This window comes from Microtus ochrogaster, chromosome 24, assembly GCF_000317375.1.
Source record: "Microtus ochrogaster isolate Prairie Vole_2 chromosome 24, MicOch1.0, whole genome shotgun sequence".
In the NCBI taxonomy this organism is placed as follows: Eukaryota; Metazoa; Chordata; class Mammalia; order Rodentia; family Cricetidae; genus Microtus; species Microtus ochrogaster.
In genome coordinates this window covers 17621070-17648343 of record NC_022024.1, presented here as the reverse complement: position 1 = coordinate 17648343, position 27274 = coordinate 17621070, and the positions used below count along the sequence as shown (strand labels likewise).

Genomic DNA, 27274 nt, shown 5'->3' with positions numbered 1-27274 from the left:
GCTGGTCTCGAACTCACAGAGATCCGCCTGCCTCTGCCTCCCGAGTGCTGGGATTAAAGGCGTGCGCCACTATCGCCCGGCTAAAGTAAATTATTTTAAAAATTATTAGGACAAAGATTATTCTAAGGCATAAGAAACAAAATGTGTGTCATCTCTTTTCTATCACAACTAAAAGCAGTATTTCTTAAACACTGCTTATCACTATTTTGCCTTTAAAAAGAGCTTTAAAGGACTGATTTCAGTAGCATGCCATCATTACCTGGGTAGGATTGTCAGTTAAAGACATAGAAGTAAAGCCAGGGCCCCTTCATAGAGAATTTGCAAAGACTGCCACACCCGGGTTTTCCAGGTTTTCATTTGGTTTTCAGACCCTTCGTCTTAGTACTTACTGTCTGGCAGTACTGTCTGCCTTCAAGGCCTCAGCCAATCCCTCTCTGGATTTCTTCCCCTTTGTCTCTGGGTGTTGGCAGTAGTTACCCTTTGGCTGTAGAAATAGGGTGATAGATGAAGACCTGCTGACATCATCTGTTTCCATGGGAGAGATGAATTCGGGAAAGTGTGCAGATCAGCACCACGTTGCACACTGCTTCATCCTGCCTTCCCAGTTCCCCTTCACTCTGTCTGACCTGATGTGTCCGCAGATCCCTGAATGTAGACTTCTCATATGAGAACCAAGGATTTTAGCTGAGGCTCTTATGCTTAGACAGCAAGTATGATTACCCACAAGTCATCTTTGGAACCCCTGACAATTATTATTATTATTTTGTTTAAAAGTAGAAACACTAACATCAAATAGGTAGAATATGGTAGAAAATATTTCAGTGTTAAGTGTTTGTAATTTACCATAATTTTAAATGCATAGGAGTGTCTTATAAAAATGATTCCATATTTGCACATAACTATTGCTTTAGTATAGTTACCCTCGTCCACCATTTTCCCATAGCTCTTCCATTTGTCTTTTAAGTATAAAAAGACAAATTTGCCTGGCGGTAGTGGCGCACGCCATTAATCCCATCACTCAGGAGGCAGAGGCAGGTGGATCTCTGTGAGTTCAAGGCCAGCTTGGTCTACAAGAGCTAGTTCCAGGCCAGGCTCCAAAGCTACAGAGAAGCCCTGTCTCAAAAAAACATATATATACATATATATATATGTATACACACACACATACCTCTGAGCTAGACATGGACGTGGAGGCTCATGCCTATAATCCCAGAACCCAGGATAAAAGCCAATCTGGGTTTAAATAATAATTTCCAAGCCAGTCTTGACTGTATAGTAAAACCCTATATAAAAAAAAAAACAACAATAACAAGCTGGGTGGTAGTATGTCGCATGCCTTTAATCTCATCTCTCTGGAGTGAGAGGAAGGTGGATTTCTGTGAGTTCAAGGCTAGCCTGGTCTACAGAATGAGTTCCAGGACAGGCTCCAGAAAGAAAAAAAAAGAAAAAAAAAAAGCTATAGAGAAAACCTGTCTCCAAAACAAAAATGTATTTACTCAGGACTGGAGACATGGCTCACTGGTTAAGAGCACTGGCTGCTCTTTTGAGGGGACTCTGGTTCAGTTCCCAGCACCCATATGGCAGCTCACAACTGTCTGTAACTCAAGTCCCAGACTGAGGAGCAGCAACATTTAGTAGAGTGCCACACAAAAAGAAAAAGTGGAAAGCAGGGGAAATGTCCTTTATTTAAATTTTAGTAAATACATGTTACTTCGTTTACCACATTGTAATTCTTTTTTTTTTTTTGTTTTGTTTTGTTTTGTTTTTCGAGACAGGGTTTCTCTGTGGCTTTGGAGCCTGTCCTGGAACTCGCTCTGTAGACCAGGCTGGTCTCGAACTCACAGAGATCCACCTGCCTCTGCCTCCCGAGTGCTGGGATTAAAGGCGTGCGCCACCATCGCCCGGCCACATTGTAATTCTTTACATGTGATTTTTCCTAGAGAAGGCTATAAAATTAAACCCTTATGATACACTAGAACATTTCTTTAATTTTAATACAGGATTATTGAGTTTTTTCTTCCTCCTTTCAAATCTTGTGGCATAGAAAATTCTGTGTAGTTGCTAATGGAAAAATTGGCAGTATCTGTCACATGTAAGTAAAAACCAGGAAAAAAGAATGATTATAAAACAATGGTAGAATGAGTATACCAAGCTTAGTGTGGCAGAGCAGATGAAAGGGTGTCAGGTCGCAGATGTACTCATTTATACATCATAGTGGTGCTATATATTGTATATAATATTGTATATATGTATCATCAGTGTATATATATGTATATATCATCAGTGTATATATATGTATATATATCATCAGTGGTGCTGATGAGAGCATGTGTGACAGGATCTCAATTAAAATTGTAAGAAAAATTCAAGCTAAGAAAGAGTTGATAGATAAAATATTTTGTTTATTGGTTTTTTTCCTCCTCCACTTCTAGAAGAACACACTAAAATGCAGAAAGCAAGATTTAAAAAAATAAATAAGGGGGCTGGAGAAATGGCTCAGTGGTTAAGAGCATTGCCTGCTCTTCCAAAGGTCCTGAGTTCAATTCCCGGTCAACTACATGGTGGCTCACAACCATCTATAATGAAGTCTGGTGCCCTCTTCTGGCCTGCAGATATACACACAGACAGAATATTGTATGCATAATAAATAAATAAATAAAATATTTAAAAAATAAAAAAATAAAATTTGGGATTATGAATTTAGGTCAGAACGATTATTTTTGTGAGATTAATTCAGTAAGAAGGAATTTGTATGTGAAATGCCTCCGTTACGGGAGAAACCCTCCTTATGATAGACATAGTGCTGCTCGACAGCAGAAAGACGTCTTCTGGGACGTAGTTCTCATGAGTTGCATCTTCCTGACCAAGATGTGATACTCAGCCAGATGAGCCTACAGTGTATCCTGAACAGGCTGTTGTAGTTAGGGCTTCTGTTCCTGTGACAATCAACATGGCCAAACACATCTTAAGAAGGGAAGAGTTTATTTCAGCTAACAAATGTGGGCCACTGTCCAGGGAAGTTAGGTCAAGAACTCAGGACAGCAACCTGGAAACCTGGAGCAGGAGCTGATGCTGCTGATTGGCCTGCTATCCATAGTTTGCTCAGCCTGCTTCCTTATAGCACCCAGCACCACCACCCATAGTGAGCTTGGCCATTTCACACCAGTCATCAATGGAGGAAATGTACCACAGGCTTGCCCACAACCCAGTCAGATAGGAGCATTTTCTCGGTTGAGGTTGCCTCTCCAAGTAACTAAGAGTTGTGTTAAGTTGACATAAAACTAGCTAGCACAGAGGCCATAAAAACAGCTTAATTCAGAATAATTGCTGAGGTGTAATTTTGGCTTTCTTAAATTTGCCATGTTTTAACTTTCCTGAGTTGTCCATTGCTGTAATCAGTCCTCTCATGCCTAGTCAGACCATTGGACTTTACCTGACTGCTGGGATCAGAGTCACTAATTAGAAATAAACTTGTCATCGGACAGTTACTTATCTAGGAAAATGCATGCGAAGAACAATGAGTCATATATTCTAGTCTTAGGTAGACTTCAGAAACAAAGTATAGACAGTAATAGTAAGTTCCTTTGTGTTTGAAAGGAATTAGAGTCTCTAAAGAATTTGGGGTGGGGTGGAAGGGGGGACTGTGGATGATTCTAAGGAGTTTGGGTATGTGATGTGCTGCTAGATCCTCTGAGGCTGAAGTTTTACAGATGGCATGAAAGTGCAGTCAGCACCGGAGCTTGTTGTGCTTTAATGAACAATGTCCAGTTACAGGAGAGACGATAACAAATTGAGAGGAGTACTAAAGCTGGCAGGGAGCTCCTTTAAAAGTTCATTGGAACTTTTGGATTGACTTTGGAGAGCAGAGCAGGAGGGATGATCTTAACTCTCCATAGAACTCCTGCCGGTTCCAGACAGATGAGGGTTCTGTGACCAAAAGTGATCCTGATTGAACTGGCCCTAGCAGTGCTGCTTTCCAGGAGGCAAGTCTTCATCCCCTTTGTAGATTATTCAGTCCTTGATCAAAGTGTGAACAATCGTAGCCGGGCAATGGTGGCTCACACCTTTAATCCCAGCATTGGGAGGCAAACACAAGTGAATCCCCAGGAGTTCAAGGTTAGCCTGGTCTACAGAGTAAGTTCCAGGACAGCCAGGGAGGGCTACACAGAGAAACAGTCTCCAAAACAAAACCAAAGAATATGATTTGTACTCAGAGTTTAAATAAATAACAGGAGTGTCTCCAACTCAATACAATCGTTCTGACATTTACAGTAGACTTTAAGGCAGACACCTCACAAATCATCTAAGAATGCTAAAACAAACAGAAGCCGGCCTACAGGAGGGTTTAAGGTATTTGAGGTCAGGTTTGTGTAGGAAGAGGCCACTTGTTTGTCCCGGCCACCCAGAACCACCCAGAACCGAAATAATCACACAGAAACTGTATTAATTAAATCACTGCTTGGCCCATTAGTTCTATCTTCTTATTGACTAACTCTTACATCTTAATTTAACCCATTTCTATTAATCTGTGTATCACCATGAGGCTGTGGCTTACCGGGTAAAATTGCCAGCGTCTGTCTCTGGCAGCTCCATGGATTCTCCCTGACTCTTTCCTTCTTCCAGCATTCAGTTCTGTCTTCCCTGCCTACCTAAGTTCTGTCCTATCAACAGGCCAAGGCAGTTTCTTTATTTATTAACCAAGAAAAGCAACACAGAGACAGAAGGATATTCCGCACCAGGTTTGGAAAGAAAGATGTACCTAAAAATATTGTAGATATAGAAAAGATAGCCCCCTCCAATTTTATATAATAAAAAATGATATAATGTCGTCCATTAGGTGGACAGTGCTAATAAATGGATTTGTGGTGCTCTAGAGAAGTGACGTGGAATGAGTTGTTTCTCAGTAGAGCTTGGATTCACCCTCTCCATATCTGTGAATTGGCACTTTGCTAGTGAAATGCTTATGTCTCTTTCAATACATCAAGACATAATCTTCAATTCCCTGGTTTCTTTTTGAAAATTAAGTTACAATATTTTTTAAATTAAGCTATACCATTAAATAAAACAAGAAAGGAATCGGCATGCTGTATTAAGTATAACTAGCTTCCTGTCTAGAAAGAAATAGATACTCAGTGGTTGAGAGCACTTGTTCTTCCAGAGGGCCCAGACTCGGTTCCCAGCACCACGTGGCTGTTGGTAGTCATCTGTAACTCTACTCTTAGGGGGATCCAGTGACCTCTGTGGGCATCAGGCAGGCAAGTAATACAGACATACATGAAGGCAAAACATCCATACACATAAAATAAAAAATATAAGAATGGTCACACTGAATTAATGAATTTCAAAGTAGGTACAGAGACATTTTCTGAAGATTTTTTAAACACTATGCTTACTTGTTTTAATCACAAACATTGGTGAATATTTCTATTTATAAATATTGAATCTCCAACTGACAATTTTTATTTGTTACTATAGGTCATACCTCACTCCCGTTAGGGACGAAGAGTCTGAATCCCAAAGAAAAGCAAGATCTAGACAAGCAAGACAGTCTAGAAGGTCAACACAGGTACATTTATGAGTATGATATAAAGAACATACAGATAATTAGTACAGAACCTTTTCATTTTCATTTTGCTGTATGAATAACCAGAAAAGATAAAGGTTGCTGGAGTTAACCTTCAATAGCTTTTGTATATAAGGTTACACTTTTGATATCACATTGCATCTAATTAGTTATGGTCTTTTTTTCTCTTCAAGTATTGTTTTAATCCTCTGTTCCTAATTTGGTTTCTGGTTTAGTGTATTCATAGGTGTTAAAATGAGTTAATCATATAATGCTTTTTTGATTTTTTTAAGACAAGAGTTTCTCTGGGTAGCCCTGGCTGTCTGGAACTCACTCCATAGACCAGGCTAGCCTCAAACTCAGATCCCCCTGCCTCTACCTCATGAGTGCTGAGATTAAAAGCAAGCAAACCACCACCTGGCCATATGATGCCTTATAATTGCTAAAGTCTCAGGAATATGTGGAGGTGGAGGAATGGAGAATAGGCCTGGTGTTCCACATTGAAAACACCAAATGGACAAATCTACGAACAGTATCTCTCAGGCTAGTTGCTGTCTTACTTTCTCCTCATCAGTCTGATGGTAGATGTTTTTTGGAGTTGAGGAACTCAATAGTCTGGATTCAGCTGTTTGAACCTTACTATTACTTGCCTTTCAAAACATTACGTTTGCTGGGTCTTAAGCTACTTTTTCCATTTAGCTTGTTTTTGATAGTCTAACCCAAAAACATCGCTTACTTATTGAAAATTTTGTCAAACCTCAAGTTAATGTGTGAAAATTAATATATGTAGTGTTTTATATAAATGGATTATGGATTGGCTCTTCTTCTGAAATTAGGAACATATCTTTGTATTTTGTTACTTTATGAACGTAGACAGTTTCTTATTTATAGTTATGACTTTCCGGTTACTATCATTGTTGCTCTTCATAAAACGAATGTGATTTCATATATTAAAATTACATTCATATTTGATTTATCGGCTTGCAAAGTACTCTTTGTAAATGACCTTTCATGTGTATCACCATTTATGCTTTTTGATGTGCAGGGGGTAACGCTGACTGATCTTCAGGAAGCTGAAAAAACAATAGGAAGAAGTCGTTCTACAAGAACTAGAGAACAAGAAAATGAAGAGAAAGAAAAAGAGGAAAAAGAAAAACAGGATAAAGAGAAACAAGAAGAAAAGAAGGAGTCAGAAACATCTAGAGAAGATGAATATAAACAAAAGTATTCCAGAACGTACGATGAGGTAATGCTGTGGGCAGCACAACTGGGTCAAGTGTCATGGGTGGTTCTTATGGCTCTGAGTGTGCTGAGATGTATGGCCTAATAAACAGTGTGTGAAATACGTAAGCAGCTTGGGCTAGAATCTGAATGACTTTGGCATGATGAGGATAGTACTTGTCCCTTGAAATCAATGTTGTGTACTTAATATTTCCAATGGGTTTTAACTTTAATGTTTCACAGACTTATACACGTTACAGACCAGTATCAACTTCCAGTTCAACCACTCCATCCCCCTCTCTTTCTACTGTAAGCAGTTCACTGTATGCTTCAAGTCACCTAAACAGGCCAAACAGTCTTGTGGGGATAACCTCTGCCTACTCACGGGGATTAACGAAAGAAAATGAAAGAGGTAAGAAGCCATGTTTTTTTCAAGTAATCCTTTGGGTAGGTTTCCCTAGTTAATAGTGCAACTAAAGAAGAAACTCTTAAACTGGTGTACTGAACAGAAACAATGTAATCAGTCATGTTCCTTATGTGTCTATATTTCTAGCACATTCAAAGGTCCCTGTATTCTTGTAGTATGGAAGCTGTTTGCAAGGAGGAAGCAGAAATCATGTTTATATTGATTTGCTTTTAATGAAAGATAGATATATTTTTCAGATAAAAAGGTTTGTCCTTAGAATGGAAATGAAGTGGCTGTGATAGAGTGGTAGAGCAGCGGCTGGTCCAGGGATCCTGCCATCTAGCCCGCATCGGTTTCTGCTGCTAGTTTCTTCTCGCATTGTTAGCATCATTGGTGTAACCTGCCGTCACACATTGATAACTGGAGTCCTGTTCTTCCTATCAGTTCCCTTGTTTTCTGCTTGCAAATATTGTGTCTTTGGGAAATGTTTTTATTTTGAACAGCAAGAAAGTAGAGATAATTTGTTCTCATGACCATTAAAAATGTGTCTTAATGGGAGCTTGAAATGTATGCTTATACCAAATGTACACCAGTACTGATGGAGGGAGAAATTATTTTTAATTGAAGAAATGTAGGCTTCACAAAAGAGGCTTACTTAGAATTGGGGTGTGGGTTGGTTGGTTTGGTTTTTTTTAACATTTGCTTATTTTGTGTGTCCTGGGCAAGGATGTATATGTAAGGGTGAGGATGATAGGGCACCTGTGCAGGTCGAAGGCCAGTTTGTCAAAGTCTGTTTTTTCTTCCACCATGTGCGGCCCCTGGCTTGGCAGCAGTTTTATTTACCCACTGAACCATCTAGCGAGCCCTAGAATTGTTTTGACATAGGCTTGTGAAAACATTATCAGGATAAATTGCAACCATGTGGTTTATGTAATCCATAATAGAAGGAGAGAAAAAAGAAGACGAAAAAGAAGGTGAAGATAAATCACAAGCCAAATCAATCAGAGAACGACGGCGACCTAGAGAAAAGAGACGGTCTACTGGAGTTTCCTTTTGGACACAAGATGTGAGAACCTGTTAAAAAATGCTTGATAGTATACTTAAGTACTTGCTCAAAGTTGTTACATCCTTAAGAGGATATATGTTTTAAATCATCAATCCAATTATTAAATTTTAAAATGTGTGTGTATGTTTATATATAGAGAGAGAGATAGATAGATAGATAGATAGATAGATAGATAGATAGATATAGATATATATATATATATAGAGAGAGAGAGAGAGAGAGAGAGACAACCTGAATAAATGTAATGTAATGTGTGTGTGTGTGTGTGTGTGTGTGTGTGTGTGTGTGTGTATAAAAGTAGCCTCTTGGTAATTTTTCTGTTTTTAACATTTTTAGTAATTTCTTCACAAAGCTGAGGGTCATATTAGGGCACCGTGCATTCTAGGTACATAAATTAAATGCTTTGTTGGTGAAGTACAACCTCAATCCAAAAAAACATTTTTATTAAAGTATGATGTTTATCCAGAAACATAATTAATAAATGTATAGCTTAGTGACAGCATAAAAATGGTGATACAAAGCCCCCATATTCTTTCTGTTTTATTTCCAGAGTCAGCTAGTAAGTGCATTTGAGTACGGCTGGGTTCTGATTTGGAAGTACATCTGTGTTATTATATGTAGCAATACATTTACTTTCATTGCTATAAAAAATTTGAATCTCTAAATTGTATACATTGCCCCATTGAAAAAACAGAAGGTTACAGCCAGGTGGTAATGGCACACACCTTTAATCCCAGGAGGCAGAGGCAGGTGGATCTCTGAGTTTGAGGCTAGCCAGACCTACAGAGTGAGTTCCAGGACAGGCAGAGCTACACAGAGAAACTGTTTCCACATAAAAGGGTGGGGGGGAGGGGGGAATAACACTTTCTAAAGGGAGGAAACTTTCTTCTCATAATTTTTTTTAATTTTCAGAATTTTATTTTCAGTTTACTTTTGCCATAAACAACATATTCCTGTCAACTTTTTTCTAAAACTTTTAACTTCAGAGGCTTAGTTTTCTTCATTTTATTTTATATTAACAGTATGATTACATATAGTACAGATAGTATTGGCATATACAACTTAAAATATATAAGGGGTTGTGATACATGAGAACAATATCATAGATTATGGGAACATGTTAAATGACGTTGAATACTTTAATGTCTTTACATTGTCTGGTATGAATGAAATGCTTGTATTTCACTTGAGTAATCAAGGATGTATGTGGCTGGGGTTTTTGTTTTAAGGGAAGTCAAATATAATATCCAGCTAAGATTCATAAAACAAAAAAAAATAAAGGTTTAGGAAATTACATTTAAGGAAATTTACCTTAAAACAGTCTTATATCAGAATTGTAACTTACAGCTTCTGAAGTACAGCCAAAAATATTAAAAATAAATTTTAAAAAAAGTAGCTTAGTTTGGAAGTTGGGACATAATGCATAAATGATAAGGATGGGGGGGAAGCAAGTGTATTTTATTTCCTTTAAAATTTTTAATATTGACCCTGGTGGTGGTGATGTATGCCTTTAATCCCAACCCTCTGTAGGCATTGGTAGGTGAATCTCTGTGAATTCAAGGCCAGCCTGGTCTATAGAGCAAGTTCCAGGACAGGCTCCAAAGCCACACAGAAGGCAAAAAATTAATACTGAAAAGTTTGAACATATATAAAAGTTTCATAGTATATTCTGCACAGAATCATAAATTCAGAAAGTCAAAAATATCAAGTGTTCAACATCTATGTCTATTTTAAAACTTGATTTGATCTTGTGCTTTAGAGTGATGAAAATGAGCAGGACCGGCAATCGGATACAGAAGACGGTTCCAATAAGAAGGAAACCCAGGTAAATGACCTTACCCCACTGAGTACACTTCTCAGTCACCTAACCATGCTCCACTGCATCTGTTAATTCACAATGGTTACTGCAGGCTGTAGTGCCATGGCGGGTAGTGTAAGTCATGCTTGGCTGAGGTTTGAGTGACTTGAATAGGACATAGAGAATATTTTAGAGGTGATAGCAGGAGGGGATCTGTAACTGTCAGAATTAATCAAACCATGCGCTATAAGTGGGCACAGAGTTGAGCAAGTGAAAAGGGAAGGAATGAAAAAGTAAAACTGAAGAAGTGTCAACGTATATTGACCAAGGGAAGGACCTGGAAGGTGCTCAACAGTGGCAAAATCTAGAAGCCATAGACTGAGCTTTCATTCCTGAAGATGGCAGAGTTGTGATCTAAAGAAAATATGGCTCTGATAGGTAGATAGATAGGTAGATAGCCAGCACAATGAGTACATTAGTACTGACTTCAGTTCAACAGGTAAACTCGCTTGCCACATGGGCCTGGTAACCTAAGTTAGATTCTTAGAGCCAACATCGCAGAAGAAGAGAACCAGCTCCCAAGGGTTGTCCTCAAGTATGTACCCCCCCCACACACACATACATCATCATCATCGTAAAATTTTAGTTAAAAAGTACTTATCAGAAGCCTTAAGGAAATATTCAGGTTTTTTAAATTTATTGTTTCCATTTCTAGATATTTATTCCCAAAGTATAAATGAAGTATGTAAAGATAAATCTATAGAAAATACATTGTAGCATTCCTTGTAAAAGAAAACATTAAAAATACAGAAACTAAATATATGTGCATAAGTTCCTATTACTTGTATTTGTATGGGTGTTATGTTACAGAATAGTTAGCAGTTAGTGAAATGGATTTGCTGCAAGTCCCTGGCAGCTTCCTGCAGGGTTGAGACCACACGGCAGGTCCCCAAACGAAGGTAGTTGGTCCCCAGCCATGTGGCGGCTGGCTGGTCCCAGGCGAGTAGTATGGGCAGGCAGCGGGTGGGAGGCACAGAGATAGGCACACCATACAGAATAAAATTGGACGTTTATTAGATGGGTTATGGACGGGAAGAAAAGGGGGAGAAGGGAAGAAGGGAGGGAGAGAGAGGCTGCCTCTCCAAGAGAGGGGACAGGAAGAGAGAAAGAGAGCGGGGCTGAGGCTGCAAGCAGGAAGGGAGTGGGCATGGCTTGTCTCTTAAAGAGACAGAACATTACAGTTAGTATCTAGGGGTTAGATGAATGGATAGGAAAACAGAAGTTTATATACTGTAGACATTTACATGAACCTATTACTTAAAAAGATATAAAGGGTATTTTTATTTTGTAAAATATTTAAATAGGGAGCAAGGGTATGCTAAGTGAACTAAGCAAGACACAGAAAGACAGATACTGTATGGCTCCCTTTATTCAGGTATCTAACAATGTCAGACTCATGAAACAAAGTCTGCTCACCAAAGGGGATAGGAAGAGAGAGGTTGTGTGTTAGATCTCATGGCATTGTGAACATATGTAACACTATCTATTATACATAATTTAAATCATTTAAATTTTGGTTTAAAATTATTTAGAAAGTAAATTTTATGGAGTTTTTATTTATTTAAGAAATAGTTAATGGTAACACCGAGATTCTTAAAGACAAATAGAACTTGAGTGATTTCTGACTGTTGAAGAGTCATTGAACAAAACTGGTAATAAATGTGGCATGTACATATTTTAGTTGTCTGAACATTTTTTAGAATTTACTATCTTTAAATTTTAAATCCTTTTGAAATTGTTAAATGTCTATAAAACTGAATAGTTAAGTCAATAAAATAAGCATATTAAGTACTACGAGCAAGAGCAAAATTAATATTGTAAAGGAAATTTGAACATACTTTAGAACTAGTAAATTAGTCTGAGAAAGATTAAACAGTTCTGAAGAAACACAGTTATAAGGACATGTACAATTATCCAGAGTCAAGAGTCTTAACAAACCAGTTCTGAATAGTTGCTTTACAGAAAAAAGTAGATGAAGTGATAGAAGGGGGACTAAATACCATCCTCCCCAAAAATTTACATTCATCCCAATTGATGATTGTGTGTCCTCATAACCATTTTGTGGTTAACATTCCCATTTAATGGGGACTTCAGTGTAGCCACAACTTTTCTATATTTCTTACAGGTTAATTGCTAAATCTAGAAGGCATATAAAGCTGTTTTTAGAATTCTAGATTGACTGTGTGTGTACTATTCACAGAAAACATGACTCATACTAAGTCTTTAGAAACAAGGATGACGAACTATAGAAATGATCCCTGAAAGTATAGTCTTGAATAAAGTGGTTGCTTTGAAGTGTCATAAACTTTCTTCTGTCACTTTCTCTGTGACAGTAAGTAATGGATATTTTTCACAGTCCTTTTTACTTCTATTTAAAAAATTATGTACGCTCAATTTTGCAGGAATTCAATGGAACATGTTTCAAAATAAAATTGTAAGGTTTTGTACATGGAAAAATATAGTGATTCTGTATTCTACAATTTCCCTAAAAATTACTATACTAAAATGAAAGCATGAATAATAAGTTTCTCTAATAGTGTAAATATCATTGTTACATTAGGTTTTCTTCCTCAATTTGAATTAATAGTTTAATGAAAGAATAAAATTTAATATGTATTTTGTCTTTTGTTTTTACTTTGTAGACGGATTCTGTTTCTAGGTATGTTGAATTTTTTGCTGATTTTTTTTTCCTCATTTTTACCATTGATAAAGAATGTGCTACTAGATACTTAATAAATTTTGTAGCTATTTAGAATTCATTGGGCAATAAAAGAATCTGTAAAATTATAGATGACCTAGACTGGCAAAATGACTCAGCAAGTGAAGTGCTTGCTGGCAGCAACCTAAACAATGTGCAGAACCTGCATAGGGAATGGAAGAGCCAGCGCGCGCGTGCGCGCGCGCGCACACACACACACACACACACACACACACACACACACACGCACACACACACAATTAAATTTTTTTTAATTTTTTTAATTTTAATAGCTACAAAATTTATTAAGTATCTAGTAGCACATTCTTTTTAAAATATTAACTAAGATTTCAAGCAGTGATGTCATATGCCTTGCATCCCAGGACTCAGGAAACAGAGACATTCAAATCTCTAAGTTCAAGGCCAGCTTGGTCTACAGATCAAGTTCAAAGTCAGCCAAGAAAACCAGTCTGGAAGAAATAAAAAAGAAAAAAAATGAATTAAGATGACATAATGACTGTTAGTAGTTTGCTATGTTAGGAGTATCACTTTAGATTGATTGGTCATTATAGTCAATTACTGTGAAGGAAAAATTTCCCCAAATCTCTACAGTAGTGTTACTTTTTTCTAGGCTTTCCCATGTTTCCTAAGTTATTTCAACATTGACCATCTCACTATTAGTATCAGAAAGTGATTTTAAAAAAATCCACACACAGCCAGACATTTATTGAAGTAGGTATTCAATACCTTCTCTCCTAAAAGAAAATGGATAAAGCTGAGCATTGGTGGCTGACATCTTTAATCCCAGGAGTTGGGAGGCAGATACAGGCAAATCCCTGTGAGTTTGAGGACGACCTGATCTACAGAGCTTGTTGCAGGACAGCCAGGACTACACAGAGAAACCTGTCTTAGAAAAGAAGAAGAAAGAGAATACATGAGTGGAGATATTTTTTTCCTCGCCATCTAGCTCAGAATCACTCAATTCTTGATTCTAATCTTGATCTGTTTTTCTTGCCGACAACTACTGACCATGATCCTTGTGAGACCTAGAATGAATTTCCTATGCTGATGGATGGCACTGTGGACTTGAGATGTAAAGCAGTAGCTCTCATCAGAAGAGGTCATCTGAACTCAGAACCAAATAACCAAGGAGTTCAGTTACTGACAGCACACATTTCCTGTTTAAGACAAACCTATTGTCCACATTTAAGAAATTAATTCATTATTTCATCAAATCTAAGATGCTACTAGTTTTATACACTACTATATACCACCAAAAAACAGAAAGGTGCCATCAGTTGGACTGTAATAAATTGTGTTATAAAGTGTTACAACATGATAAAATATGAAAAGGTTGTTTAAATCTAAATAATTTAGCATAATATGAAATTAGCCTTGATTTTTAGATACAGAAATTAAGACTAACTTCCTGTTTATGATGTATCACAAAAGCTGATAACAAGTTAAAAAGACTATTACTGTTTGGGACTATCAAGGCATTCTAGACTCAGTGTGTACTAACATAATTTGTGGAGCCTGTAATAAAGGTTTTGATTTTGACTCATCCTTTGCAGGTATGACAGCGGTTCCACATCATTGAGTGATCGGTATGACTCCTTGCTGGGTCGCTCTGGCTCTTACAGCTACTCAGAAGAAAGAAAACCTTACAGTAGCAGGCTAGAAAAGGATGACTCAACTGACTTCAAAAAGGTATCTGTGTATATTCTTTTAGTGCTATTCTGTCAAACTTGCTTATATACAAATTGGGTTGATTTTGTTTCTTTTGGGGGGAGCGGGGTTAGTTTTTCGAGACAGTTTTATGGCATGGTAGTCCTGACTGCCCTGGTTTTGTTTGTTTGGTTTTTTTAATTTATTTATTTATTAAAGATTTCTGCCTCCTCCCCGCTACTGCCTCCCATTTCCCTCCCCCTCCCCCAGTCAACTCCCCCTCCCTCATCGGCCCGAAGAGCAGTCAGGGTTCCCTGCCCTGTGGGAAGTCCAAGGACCTCCCACTTCCTTCCAGGTCTAGTAAGGTGAGCATCTAAACAGCCTAGGCTCCCACAAAGCCATTACGTGCAGTAGGATCAAAACCCAGTGCCATTGTTCTTGACTTTGGGGGACATAACCACAGACAACAGAAGAAATTCAGAGAATCATTAGATCTTACTACAAAAGCCTGTATGCCACAAAACTGGAAAATGCAAAAAGAAATAGGCATTTTTTTAGATAAGTACCATATACCAAAGTTAAACCAAGACCAGGTGAACAATCTAAATAGACCTGTTAGTCGTGAAGAATTAGAACCTGGTTTTTCCTCTGTAGACCAGTCTCTCTTCAGACTCACAGAGACCCACCTGCCTCTGCCTCCCAAGTACTGGGACTGAAGTTGTGCGCCACCACTTCCAGCTGAAATCAATACTTTGAAATGCCTTATTTTACTATGAGTTTCTGACAACTAGTTGTAGGGAGCATGTAAATAGCCATGTCTTAGAGAGAAAGAAAAGTACCCAGGCTTTGTGTTTGTTGTCTGTGTTGCTGGAATGAACTGGAAAGGGCCATTTGGAATGTAAGAAGTAAGCATATATATTCAGACACATTTTGTTTTATAATCTTTTCATTTGTTCTTTAGACAGAAGCTTAATGTTTAGCACAGACTGACCTCAAACTTGCAAATTTACTTATAAGGCTATTTAAATAATTAAAATATATTGTCAGAGTATAAAACACATCTACGTTAATTTTTCCACGTTAACCTTGTAGTCATTGATCGCTTTAGGAAAGCCACAAAAGTAATCTGTTCTTCCTTAATTTTTCTAGCTTTATGAACAAATTTTAGCTGAAAATGAAAAGCTAAAGGCACAGCTACACGATACAAATATGGAACTAACGGATCTAAAGTTGCAGTTGGAAAAGGCTACCCAGGTTTGCACATTTCTCTCTTTGTTAGTCTCAGCTTAGCAGAGATGATTTAGTATATCTAAAAGCTTACATTTTTCTGTAATATTACTTCTGAATATATGTTTGGTTAATCCTAATGCTTTATTTAGTAATAAAAGAGCATCAACATAAATAACAGTTAACTAAATGCTGGTTTTTGTAATATAAAAATACAGAAATATAATCATATGGAAAGAATTCAAGGGTTTTTGTGATATAGAAAATCGAACCCTAAAGTTTGCAGATGCAAGACTGAGCTAGCTACATCTGCAGCCTCCCCGATGGAGAGATGGCTCAGTGGTTAAGAGCACTGGCTGCTCTTCCAAAGGAATCAGGTTTGATTCCCAGCATCCACAAGGTGACTTACAATGGTCTGTAACTCCAGTCCATGGGCATCTGATCTCCATGGGCACATGGTACACAGACATACACCATGTATATTATATATGTATTTTATAAATATATTTTATATATATATATATGGTTTTTTAAATTTAAAGAGTAATTTTGTATTATGAACAGTTCCAGTTGTTCAAGTAAAAGTGAAATGTGGGCCTGGCTCAGCAATTGGGTTCTTCCTGCTAATCTAGAGGACTCAAGTTCCCAATGCCCAAATGTCTCACGACTGCCTGTAACTCCAGCTCTAGGAGATCTGACACCCTGTTCTGACCTCTGTGTCTATGTGTCTGTCTCTCTCTTCCATGTCTCTGTGTCTTACACACACAAGTACTTTGATGTAATAGTGCTGGAGGGTGATAATGCTTATCCCTTCATAATGGCTTTCTGCGGGACATCTTAGTGATGACAAAGCTCAGAATTTTGTACCTAGGAACTTGGAATTGTCTCCTGAGGTCTTTTCCCATGGAACACTGTGTTTTGGGAAATAGAAATAGCTGTATCCCCTCCTCCTTTGCCTCATCATTTCAAACAAACGAAAACAAAGAATTGATCAAAGAGTATAAGGGACTTCATAATTGAAATCCTATAGAGTGATCTGAGAATTGCACTGATTCTTAAGAAAACAAGCTTGTTTAGTAGCTATTAGAGTCCAACTAGAAAGAACTGTTCACATCTGAATAATACTGAATGCTTCTTTCTTAGCCGGTTTTTATGCCTGCTTTTTATTTCTAAAAGTTCATTTTTCAATGTTGAGCTCTGTTACCTGATTTCTAACTACTGCTGTTTTAGAAGCACTTGTCCACGCACAACAGTTGATGTGCTAAATTCCAAAGTCAGGTGAACCATAGACTGTTAAAAAAGATAAGGGGTTATTGTGAAGATAGAGAAAAAAGGCGGACAAGAGCATGCTTTGTAGTGGGGAGTCGAAATAACTGGCATGCCTTTCTGGTTGCACATAACTGACAACTGACAAGGCCACTGAGCACATAGCAAGTGCTCTAGGGATTTGGTCACATTTTCTCGGTACAGTTACCATTCACTGTTCACCTGGTGGATGAGCTAAGCCGTGTGCTCTGCTGAGCTCAGTATGTTCTTTTGTCACCTAATTTTTCCTGTTGGGTTAGTTTTGATTAATCTTCTCTTACTCAGACTCTGTAGGAGAGGAGAATTGACAGCCATCAGTTACTGTCCCATATAGATCTGCCTACAGAAGAATTGATAGTCAGTTACTGTCCCATATAGATCTGCCTGGGAACATTACTCACTGGACATGGGCCTTTGTGCAGGTCACTGCATATCTTAGAGAAGAGTGCCTTGATGTGTTAAGGATCTATGTAGCTCAGTAGTAGAAAACGTGTTTAGGGCTGGGTCTGAAAGAAAAGAAAGATATTTTCTGCAACTGTGAATACACAGATTTATGATTCTCTTCTGTAGCTAAGAAACAAGTCTCTGAGTGTCCTGCTGCAATCCGCCTGCTTCATACAAAGCCATTCGACCTGTCGATAAGCCTACCTTCTTCCGAGTGCTGGAATCCGTCAGCTAGACTAGCCATTGCTCATGGGTCAGAAAGGAAGGCAGCTTCTGAGGGAAGGGTAGGGTATTTTTCGGAGTTGCTCATTTTCACCCTCAAACTGGAACTGTAAGGAAAAAAGGAAGTTATATAAAATGAGAGCTCTGAAGACCATTCCATTTTTAAACAGTTTTATTTATCATTTTAACACACACCATGTTTTTATTTTTATTTCTTTACTGAAACTTGCCTATTAGAGCAGCTGAATTGTATTATGCCACCTGAAAATTATTTCTTTTGGTAGCATCCACCAAGGAGAGTTACATTGTATTCCCTCAACATTATTGTACTTACAACTGCTTTTTAATTTGTCTTTTACAGAGACAGGAAAGGTTTGCTGATAGGTCACTATTGGAGATGGAGAAAAGGGTAAGTGTCCATCTTACCGAATCAGTATCATTCCCCTTCCTATTGTTCGGTTAAGCAGTGATAGGTTTTGTTTTGTTTTGCTTCTCTAGACTGTAGTATGATATTGCAAGCAGGAAGAAATGTGATATAAGAAACCCTTACATCATTTTCTCTTTTCTACAATATTCTCATTGGTTGTGATAATTTAGCTGTATTTCTCTCCAATTGCTATTGTTGCTCAAGAATCTGGCCATGGTCAGAGGAGTACATCTACAGTTTAGACTGAAAACTTGAGAATGTAACAGTGATCCATATGTAGGAAGAAAACCTATAGAATGTCACACTCTTAGCAGTAGCTAGACTTACATGGTGTGGAGGAAAAGAACATACATCATGGTTACTGTGATCGATATTGAGGTCAAGGAATCAAACAAATGATGTGGAATTGTTTTTCTTTTCTAACATTTTTTTTTAATTATCAATTTGACTTTTTGCAAAAAAAAAGTGGGGTACAGAATACAATAAAACTGCAGTCTGTTAATGTCTATAGTACTGTACAATAATTCCTCTTCTAATATGATTTCACCTAATTTTTAAAAATAGTATTTGGAGGCCTTTTTAAAGGTTGCTGTATCTAGTAATTGCTAAAAGTTGAGATTCACATATCTTTTTAAATTTAATGTTGCTGCATATTATTCATATTGGTATATATCTTATATATAATACTGAATTTTATTCCTAAGACATGTAGAACTACTGAGATTAGTTCTTATCCCGGAAAACGTAGTGGAATAAAATAAATAGAATAAGTTTGTTTCACAACACTTTTGAAGACTATTTCTTACAAAGGCAGTGCTTATTACACAAATCTTAGCACAAGAAGAATGTAATCAATATATTATCAAGTATAGGTAATTGCTAATTTAGTGCCTGGCCTGGTGATACACACACCTTCATATTCTCTTCTTCTCACCTGACCTTGTTTCCGCTTGTCAGATACAGATAAATTACAGAGTAGCTAATGCGTTCCTATCTACTAGACCGATTACCCTTTAATTAACGTTACAGATCATTGTTAAGAGGTGGTAACGTTTATTCGGCATTCTCTGTATAAGGCAGACACTGTACTAAAAGTTTATATTATGGTTTTCAGTTTGACAGTTAACAATTTTTGGGGGCTAGTAGGATCAGGCAGTTGGGAATGGTGTTCTAGTATTTACCTATAACTGACTTAAAATTTTGAAGATACCTAGTAAAATTGAGGTTCGTGGGAGTATTACATATCAATCTAGAATTGTGTATTGGTTTGTGTAAATTTGTTATGGTTGTGTTCTTTGCTAGAGGGAAGGTCTATTATAAAATAACATGTCTATAATAATTTTTAAGCATGTTGATATTACATGAATCTAACATGGTACTCAAAAGTCTATTAGTGGGCCTCCATCCCTGTTTTAAAAGCACCTGCTCTAAACACATTGACATTTACCATAATTGTACTACATTACTAAATATTAACATTAATTGTTAATCTGGGAAAGAATGTCATTGAAATGGTTTCAGTGTTGTTAAACTAAATGTCAATGGTTTGTATCTGAAAGGTGACCGGCAAGAGTCAGTATCTTCTGGGCGGTATGACCTAACCAGTTTTACAGTTCATCAACGACTGCTGCTTGCTTTCCGCATAACACTCTAGAAATGCTGATCAGATAAGGGAAAATAAAACCGTGCACTGCAGTAATATGTTGTGTGTTGGCTTTGCCTGTCACTCTTTGAAATCAGTTTAGAATAAGTGCTGTAATTGTTCTCCTATATTCACCACATTAATGCTACACAAAATGTCAAACTCTAGGACTAAATCTATATAGCTAAAGCTGTAAAGTAAATTGCATAACTAATTCACAGTAAACATTGTTGAGTAGTGAAAATGAGTTTCTCTGGGATCCTTTGACATTGTAAAGTGCACATACCTTAGGCACGTTTGCTTCTTGCTTCTCTGCTCCTATCATCATAGTGTAATTGCATCATTGTGTGTGTGTTCTTTTCTATATAGTCCTCAGTCTTGAATATTGGCTCACTCTATCCCTAAGTTTTATCTGAACTAAAAACCAATAGTAATTTGAATATGTTGTGTACCATCTTACTAGAAAGACAGAACTGTAAAGAAATTGCTGATGGGAAGTAATCTTAGAAGATCTTCGGTTTGTTTCCCAGTTCTGGAACGCTTACACAACACTGCCCTCACGTCTGCGTTCACTGCTCTTGGTTTTATCTTTAATGCTCAAGTATCACTAGTTCACAATAGATAAGATAATGGAAATATAATTAAATAATTATTGATACCTTAAATTGATCTAGGAACGAAGAGCACTAGAAAGAAGAATATCTGAAATGGAAGAAGAGCTCAAAGTAAGTGTGCTGTTTGTGGATTTAAATTTTGTTAATGCTGTTCTTCCACTGTTCCTGGTCTCAATTCTGATGATCCAGTTTGTAAATCCTCTATATCATGTTTCTCTTCCTAAATCAAGGTTTTAATAATCTAGAATTATTTAATTCAGGAATTTAATTCAGGAATTAAAACCTGAAGCATTGTTAGAGTTTTCACATTTATTTATTTTATGTTTATATTTGTATGGATACATGTGCCATGCATGAGTGCTGAGGACAGAGGATAACTTTGGGGAGTTTATTCTTTCCTTCCACCATGTGCATCCTGGGGGTTGAACTCAAGCTCTAAAACTCAGACTTGAAGGCAAGCGCTTTTACCCACTGAGCCATCTTGCCAGGCCAAGATCATTTTCTTATTATAATTTCTATGAATTCTTTCTTGAGACTTTTATGCCTATATATAATTCATTCTGCTTACTCTCGTCTGCTCCTTTCTTTTACTTCAGCCCTCCCTACCAAGCAAACTCCCTCTTAGACACTCATGTTTCTTTGTTTTGTCTCTGACCCACTGACGTTGACAGGGCCATCTTTGTGACCGTAGGTTGCTTTGTTTGTTTTACTTTTTTTTTTTTTTTTAAGAAGATGAGGTCCTGAAACTCATCTGTAGACCAGGGCTGGCTTTGTGCTCACAGAGGTCCGCCTATGTCTGCCTCCCAAGTGCTTTGATGAAAGGTGTGCACCACTTCATCTGGCAGCCATGAGTTTGGAACTGCTAATTAGTGTGAATGGTACTTCTGATATTCAGGTAGTTTTAAAAAATTAAGTAGTTATATAAGAAATGAGGTTTAGGGGGCTGGAGAGATGGCTCAGTGGTTAAGAGCATTGCCTGCTCTTCCGAAGGTACTGAGTTCAATTCCCAGCAACCACATGGTGGCTCACAACCATCTGTAATAAGGTCTGGTGCCCTCTTCTGGTCTTTGGCATACACACAGATAGACTATTATATACATAATAAATAATAAATAATAAAAAAAGAAGTGAGGTTTATTAGTTCTGCTCATTTATATATGTAGTTCACTATTTTGGATGGTAAACTATAGAAGGTGATAGAAAAAATAAAATCTCCTTTAAAAGTAAAAGTTACTGAGGCTGGGGACATAGCTTGTCAGTCCTAGAGGCCCTACATTCATCTTCAGTATTAACAGAGGAAAATGTGACCTGAGATTGTGACAGACAGAGGCATCAAATTCTCCAGTAATCTTTGGTAATAACTTTTTGTTTTGAATGTTGAACTCTGAAGGGACAAAATGGTATAGTTAATTGATTAACCGTTACCACGTTGCCTTTTATAAGATATCGTTATCACATCAGAATTATGCTCATGAAATAAGAATTTCAGCTCTAAACATTTCACTGGGTTAGTTTTTAATCAGACCATTATTTTTAAGTAGGTTTGAAAAGTAGAAGCAAATCTCGCGGATTTTGTTTATGTATTGCTTAGCTTGATGTAGAATTCTAAGAGTAAATTGTTTGTGTCTTAAATGTATTGGAGCATTCCTTTAAGATTTCATTTTTGTTGTTGTTGTTTCTGGGATTCTCTATGTTCTTATTGTACTCTTCAGTATTTTCTTATTTTTTTATTCCTATTTTTTATGTTCTGATTTCTGCAGAACCTGCACCAAATAAACCAAATTGAACCTCTGAGAGAGTTAAATGAGAGGCTGCTGACTGAGAATAGGGCCTTGACCAGAGTGGTAGCCAAGCGCTCAGGGTTCTCTAGGCAACTGCAGTCTGTGAACCTATAATTTCTAGTTTCGTCATTTCTCCTTGGTAGAGCCAGGCAGGTGTTTTTATGTTAGTAAGCGTGTTTTTATAAAAGCTTACAACTACAAATTAATACCATGTGTCTGGAGCTTATCACATATATAACTGTTTAATTATGCATGCCTTCTCAGAACATTAAAATTATTACTAATTGTATATTGTAACTGATAAGCCACAGTAAAACTAGGGAATGATTTAGAAATTAAAAGACTTGTCTGTCCTTTGTCAAGCTAATTCAGATTTCTTTCACTTCAAAAGTAGTTTAGGTATATGTAATATTTATAGTCCTCTATGAAGCATAAGCAGAGTGCCATCTAATTACATTTTAAGCTGAACATCGAGCCTACCTTGCCTTTTTCAATAGCATTGTCTGCGCTCAGAGCCATTGTCCTTTATCCTCACTCACTCACTGTCCGTTACAGTCAGTGTCAGCTGCCGGCTCTCCGCTGTGTTTCCGAGTACTGAGCATATGGAACTGTGGCTCCCTGTAAACTTCACTCTTCCCAAAGGTTTTACAAGTTACAGTTTTGTTCTTCTAATGTTCCAGTGTCACGGCACATTCTGAAAACTGAAAAGAGAATTAAATATTTTGGAAAATACATTTTTTTAATGTCCAAAATAAAAACTGTTCCACTTCGTAGTCAATCTGCCAAAGTACATAAAGGTTTAGTTACCCTTAGAAAGTTACTGTAAGGGGCTGCTGCTCTTCAGGGGACCTGGGTTCAGTTTCTAACACCCACATGACAGCTCATACTTGTCTGTAATAGCAACTCCGGGAGTTCCAACACCTTCACACAAACACGCATGCGGACAAAAACACCAATGCACATAAAATAAATAATTTTTTTTAAAAAAACAAAGTTAATGTGATTTCTAACATTCCCACCCTCTCCTTAAGTGTGTCTGTATAGCAACAGAAAATTGGATTGCTTTCTTTTAAACATAAACTACTCTACTTACCTTGATTATTTCCATTTAATGAGTGCCTCTCTGGGATCAGACACTGTCTTAGGTTATCAGACTTGGGTCCTATAGATGAGTTGCTTAAGGAATTTTAATAATTCAGAATGAGTCCTCAACAATTCCCTAGTTAAGTCATTTGTGGAGTGGTAACATTGTCTGGCTTCAGAGCAAAAGGCCTTGATTTAGGTGTTGACAGGAGCTGTGAAAAGAACTTACTCTAAGATCCTATTAACAAAAAACAGGCTTCATTTCACGGCTGCTCTAATGTGTGCTTGTGAGTCATAAAGTCAAGTGAGAGATAAAATTTCATTCCATCATTTATTAGACTAATTAGATTCACAATGTTTCCCCTTCATAGTATATGTTGTAGACATTAGAAATACATAGAACTGACAAGCTTGACCATTTGTTTTGTGGTGACATCATAACATTCGTGAAGAGCGCTGCTTTGCCTTTTCTATTTAAAGGGAACTTCTTTCTCTTTTCCTCATAGATGTTACCAGACTTAAAAGCAGACAACCAGAGGCTAAAGGATGAGAATGGGGCCTTGATCAGAGTTATAAGCAAACTTTCCAAGTAGTCTGGAGGACAGAACCAAGCAACAGCGGGACTTGCACATCCTCCCCAGTGGACCATGTTGGCAGTCACTGGACGCCTGAAAGATCCTCTGGAGACTGTCATTTTCCCACATCCTGCCAAATGCCCTCTTATCTAGGAGTTTTGTTTCGTTAAATTTTCTGCCCCACCCCCTTGGTTATCAAGACCATTGTTTCATGTTAAAAGCAGCTGCTGAGAAGAATCTTTTTTTTCAATGACTGAGAAAACTTGTTTACAGCTCCAGCAAATAAAGAAAGTGTTCAAGGCCAGATATGCCTCAGATATTTAACCAGTAAGCCTTAGTTGTACATAAATACTTTTGTGTCAACAAAACTTCCGGCTCTCACAGAAGACAGTTATTCAACAGTTTTTTTGTTTTGTTTTGTTTTTTTGATGTGCCACAGTTTCTAGTTTCTCAATATTTAAATTTTTTGCTTTACATCTGTGTTTGGGTTTGTACCTTTTCCTTCTAGCTCTTTATGTGGCAGAGTCTCTCTGTGTCCACACCCTTCTCATTGACAGAAAAAAACCTTGCTCTTCTGAGCTTCTTGTCACGCGTTAGGCTGATGTGTTGCCTCCCACCTGGAACTGAATTGCTCGGTGGACCATCTGCTTTCACTGTTGGTGCAATATGCATTTATTTCTTAGATGAATGCTTTAAAGTCCTATCTTCTGCCTTCATCGGTCACTTTGTTTTGTTTTTATTGTAGTATAAGGTGTTAGATTCTGTAATCTTCACATTCATTTTAGCAGGTACTGAGTGATGCTGTATATATAAATAAGTGTATTGTTTTGATTTTTAGACCACCACATGGCATGCTTGACGATTTTCTTAGTTCAGATGTCTGCTAATGCAAAGTAGGCTACTCCATAATGGTGTCTAAAACAGACCTTGCTAACAGTGGGATATCAGGACCTTAAAAGTGACACGGTTTATGGAGCCCTATCTTTACAAGTTTTTCTACTGTAAAGTGCTTTGACTTTTGTTTTCATTCGGTAGTATTCAAACATATTAAAGTTGCATAAGATAATTGCTTCCCATTTCACATGCCTATATTTATCTGAGTGCTGTCTAAAACTGTTGTGCTAGCCAAAGTAGTGCTATGAAATCATTTGCAGACTTAGTCTGTGATTAATGTTAAGTGCACTGTTACCGCCATGTGAAGAGGCATCCGCTTTGATACCATCGTCATTGTTCAGACCGTTTTATACATTTCAGTGGCCTTTTTTTAAAGGAAAAAAATAAGCAAAACCAAGTCTGTGATGAAAATGACTTTTATTTGGACAAATAACTTTTATATTTTCATTAAACCATGCAAAAAAAAATATTATATCTTCCTGGCACATAACTGTCTCCTTAACCACTGAACAGTTCAGCCATTTGAATAAATTTTACATTGTAAAGCTTATAGTAGCTGACTGTATTATTGAGTGTATTGTATACTATATTAAATGTGAATTTGTACCCCTTCATTTTAAAAGGTCATTGTGTTCTACTGCCTATTTTAGATGACTTTGGGTTGGGGAAGGGTGTTTGGTAAGTAGAATTGTAAAGCTCTCTCTCTTGATTGGTTTTATGAAGATATAAGGTTAATACTCTTACTACCAAGCTCAGGATTCTTGATCTTAAAGGTACAAGGATAGGTGTGAGGATTTTACTTTTGGTTATATTTGAACTGTATGAATGGTGGGGTCTGAATACAGATTATGTCATGGTCTAATGAGGAGGTAAAACACACAGATCAGTTTGAGTGACTGCAATGTGTTCCGGGTGCACAACAGTTAGGCATGCTGTGGTTTTTATTTGTGAAGTTTGGATGCCTGTGAAGAATGATTCAATACATGTTTCTAATATTTTAGTGTTTTGTATTTAGGTTATTTATTCTTTGTATCTAAAATTGAACAGCTACTGTGCTATATTGACTTTATTGGTAGTATTGAGCAGACCTTGTTTCTGCATGAAACTAGTTGCAAAACCCACTATTTTGGAAATAAAAAATGTATTTTGACATATACAAATAAAATGAATAAACCTATTTTAAATGTGTGAACTTTTAATGAAAACAGTTTAAATTTTGTTCTGAGATATTTAAATTCTGCATGGGTATTTTTTCACTAATTGCTTTACTTGGATACCAGTTTGAATAATTTTTGAAATTGTAATATTGTGATAATTTGCACAGCAATGTACATGCTCATCTGTAAATGCGATCTTGATGGCCATATTTATGCAATCTGTGTACCAATTTGGACAAATGTTTATGTATTTTACATAAAGCTATCTATATGCAGAATCTGATAACTAGTTTTTTATGGCAAATGGCTAAAAATAATGGTAACTGAGACTCAAGATAGTTGCTTTGTAGCATGAGATTTCATTTCCATAAACATTTGCAGTGTCTACAAATTCAGCTTCTGCTTTTTTCTTAGTCATACACTCAGGCATAAGAACATGCACAAAGATATTATTCCACTGAAATTTAAAATTTTTTCCCTTTACCATTAGATTATTTTCCAACTTAGATTTGTCCAAGTTTCATCCACCAGCAGAGCTAAAAGTGGTTGAACGCATTTTTAATTTCTCGTGAACCTTTAAGTAGGGGCGTGAGGTAAGCCTGCAGTTAACAAAGTAGTCAGTTCGATTCTCCAGATTTCCAATATTTTCCTATTTGTGTTCACGGAATTATCTGTGTTGCTCTTACTTTTTAAAAGAAGAAAAACATTTTATACAGAGATATCTTGAAAACCAAGAGGGAAAGCATAGAAATATCCCTATGAGAAGTAAAGTGGCGTTTTGCTCGTCCATCAGGCTTCTTTATGCTTTTACCTGAAGCTTTATTTTCATTGCTGGGCATGGTGGCGTATACCTGTAATCGCAGCAGTTGGACATAAGAGGCTGGAAGATCAAATATTCAAGATCATTGTTAGGTACACAGCAGGTTTGAAACCAGCCTATGCTACATGAGACCGTGACTCAAACAAACAAGAAAATAAATTGTCTTGCCATTCAGTCTCCCTAGCTTCCCTGAGACAGTCATGACTTCCAATACCAGAACTCGCTGGGTCTGGTACACGAGAAAAATGTGCTCAAAGCCATAGAGCTGTGTGGGTGTTCTTTGCCCTTAGACAGAATAGAGAGCAAGGGCTTTGAGTCTTACATCCACCAGTCCCGTCTTCCTAGAGAAAATCTCTAGTACAAAGACAAAAGATAGCTGGTACTCAGTCTTTTCTGTGATGCTCGGTGAGTGTGTGCTCGGTGAGTGTGTCTTCTGAGTACCAAGGATAGCTTGCAGAAAAACAGTCCTACACAGAAATACTAGGTTTAGAGTGGAATCTACTGTGTTTCAGTACTAAGCCCATATCTTGGCTTTGGAAAGCATCTCCGTCTAATTTCTATATAAATGGCAGCTCCTTTTCTCCTGAATAAAGAACAAATGGT

General features: G+C 37.2%; 1 protein-coding gene across 5 annotated transcripts in view; it reads left to right on the top strand.

The window, feature by feature from the left end:
* Window positions 1–25893, top strand: part of Ppp1r12a (protein phosphatase 1 regulatory subunit 12A) — a 121567-nt gene extending 95674 nt beyond the window's left edge. For 3 of the 5 annotated variants that reach the window (XM_005358091.1, XM_005358088.1, XM_005358087.1), the window contains 11 exons: window positions 5476–5566; window positions 6609–6809; window positions 7028–7196; window positions 8135–8256; window positions 10016–10081; window positions 12757–12773; window positions 14387–14522; window positions 15630–15734; window positions 18040–18087; window positions 20422–20472; window positions 23732–25893. In XM_005358091.1, the coding sequence (XP_005358148.1) occupies window positions 5476–5566; window positions 6609–6809; window positions 7028–7196; window positions 8135–8256; window positions 10016–10081; window positions 12757–12773; window positions 14387–14522; window positions 15630–15734; window positions 18040–18087; window positions 20422–20472; window positions 23732–23818 (1093 nt within the window). In that variant the 3' untranslated portion in view covers window positions 23819–25893. Of the gene's footprint in view, window positions 1–5475; window positions 5567–6608; window positions 6810–7027; window positions 7197–8134; window positions 8257–10015; window positions 10082–12756; window positions 12774–14386; window positions 14523–15629; window positions 15735–18039; window positions 18088–19664; window positions 20387–20421; window positions 20473–22121; window positions 22290–23731 lie in introns of those variants that run through there. The other 2 variants (XM_026784447.1, XM_013350342.2) reach the window with 2 other exon arrangements.
* Window positions 25894–27274: the final 1381 nt, after the last annotated feature.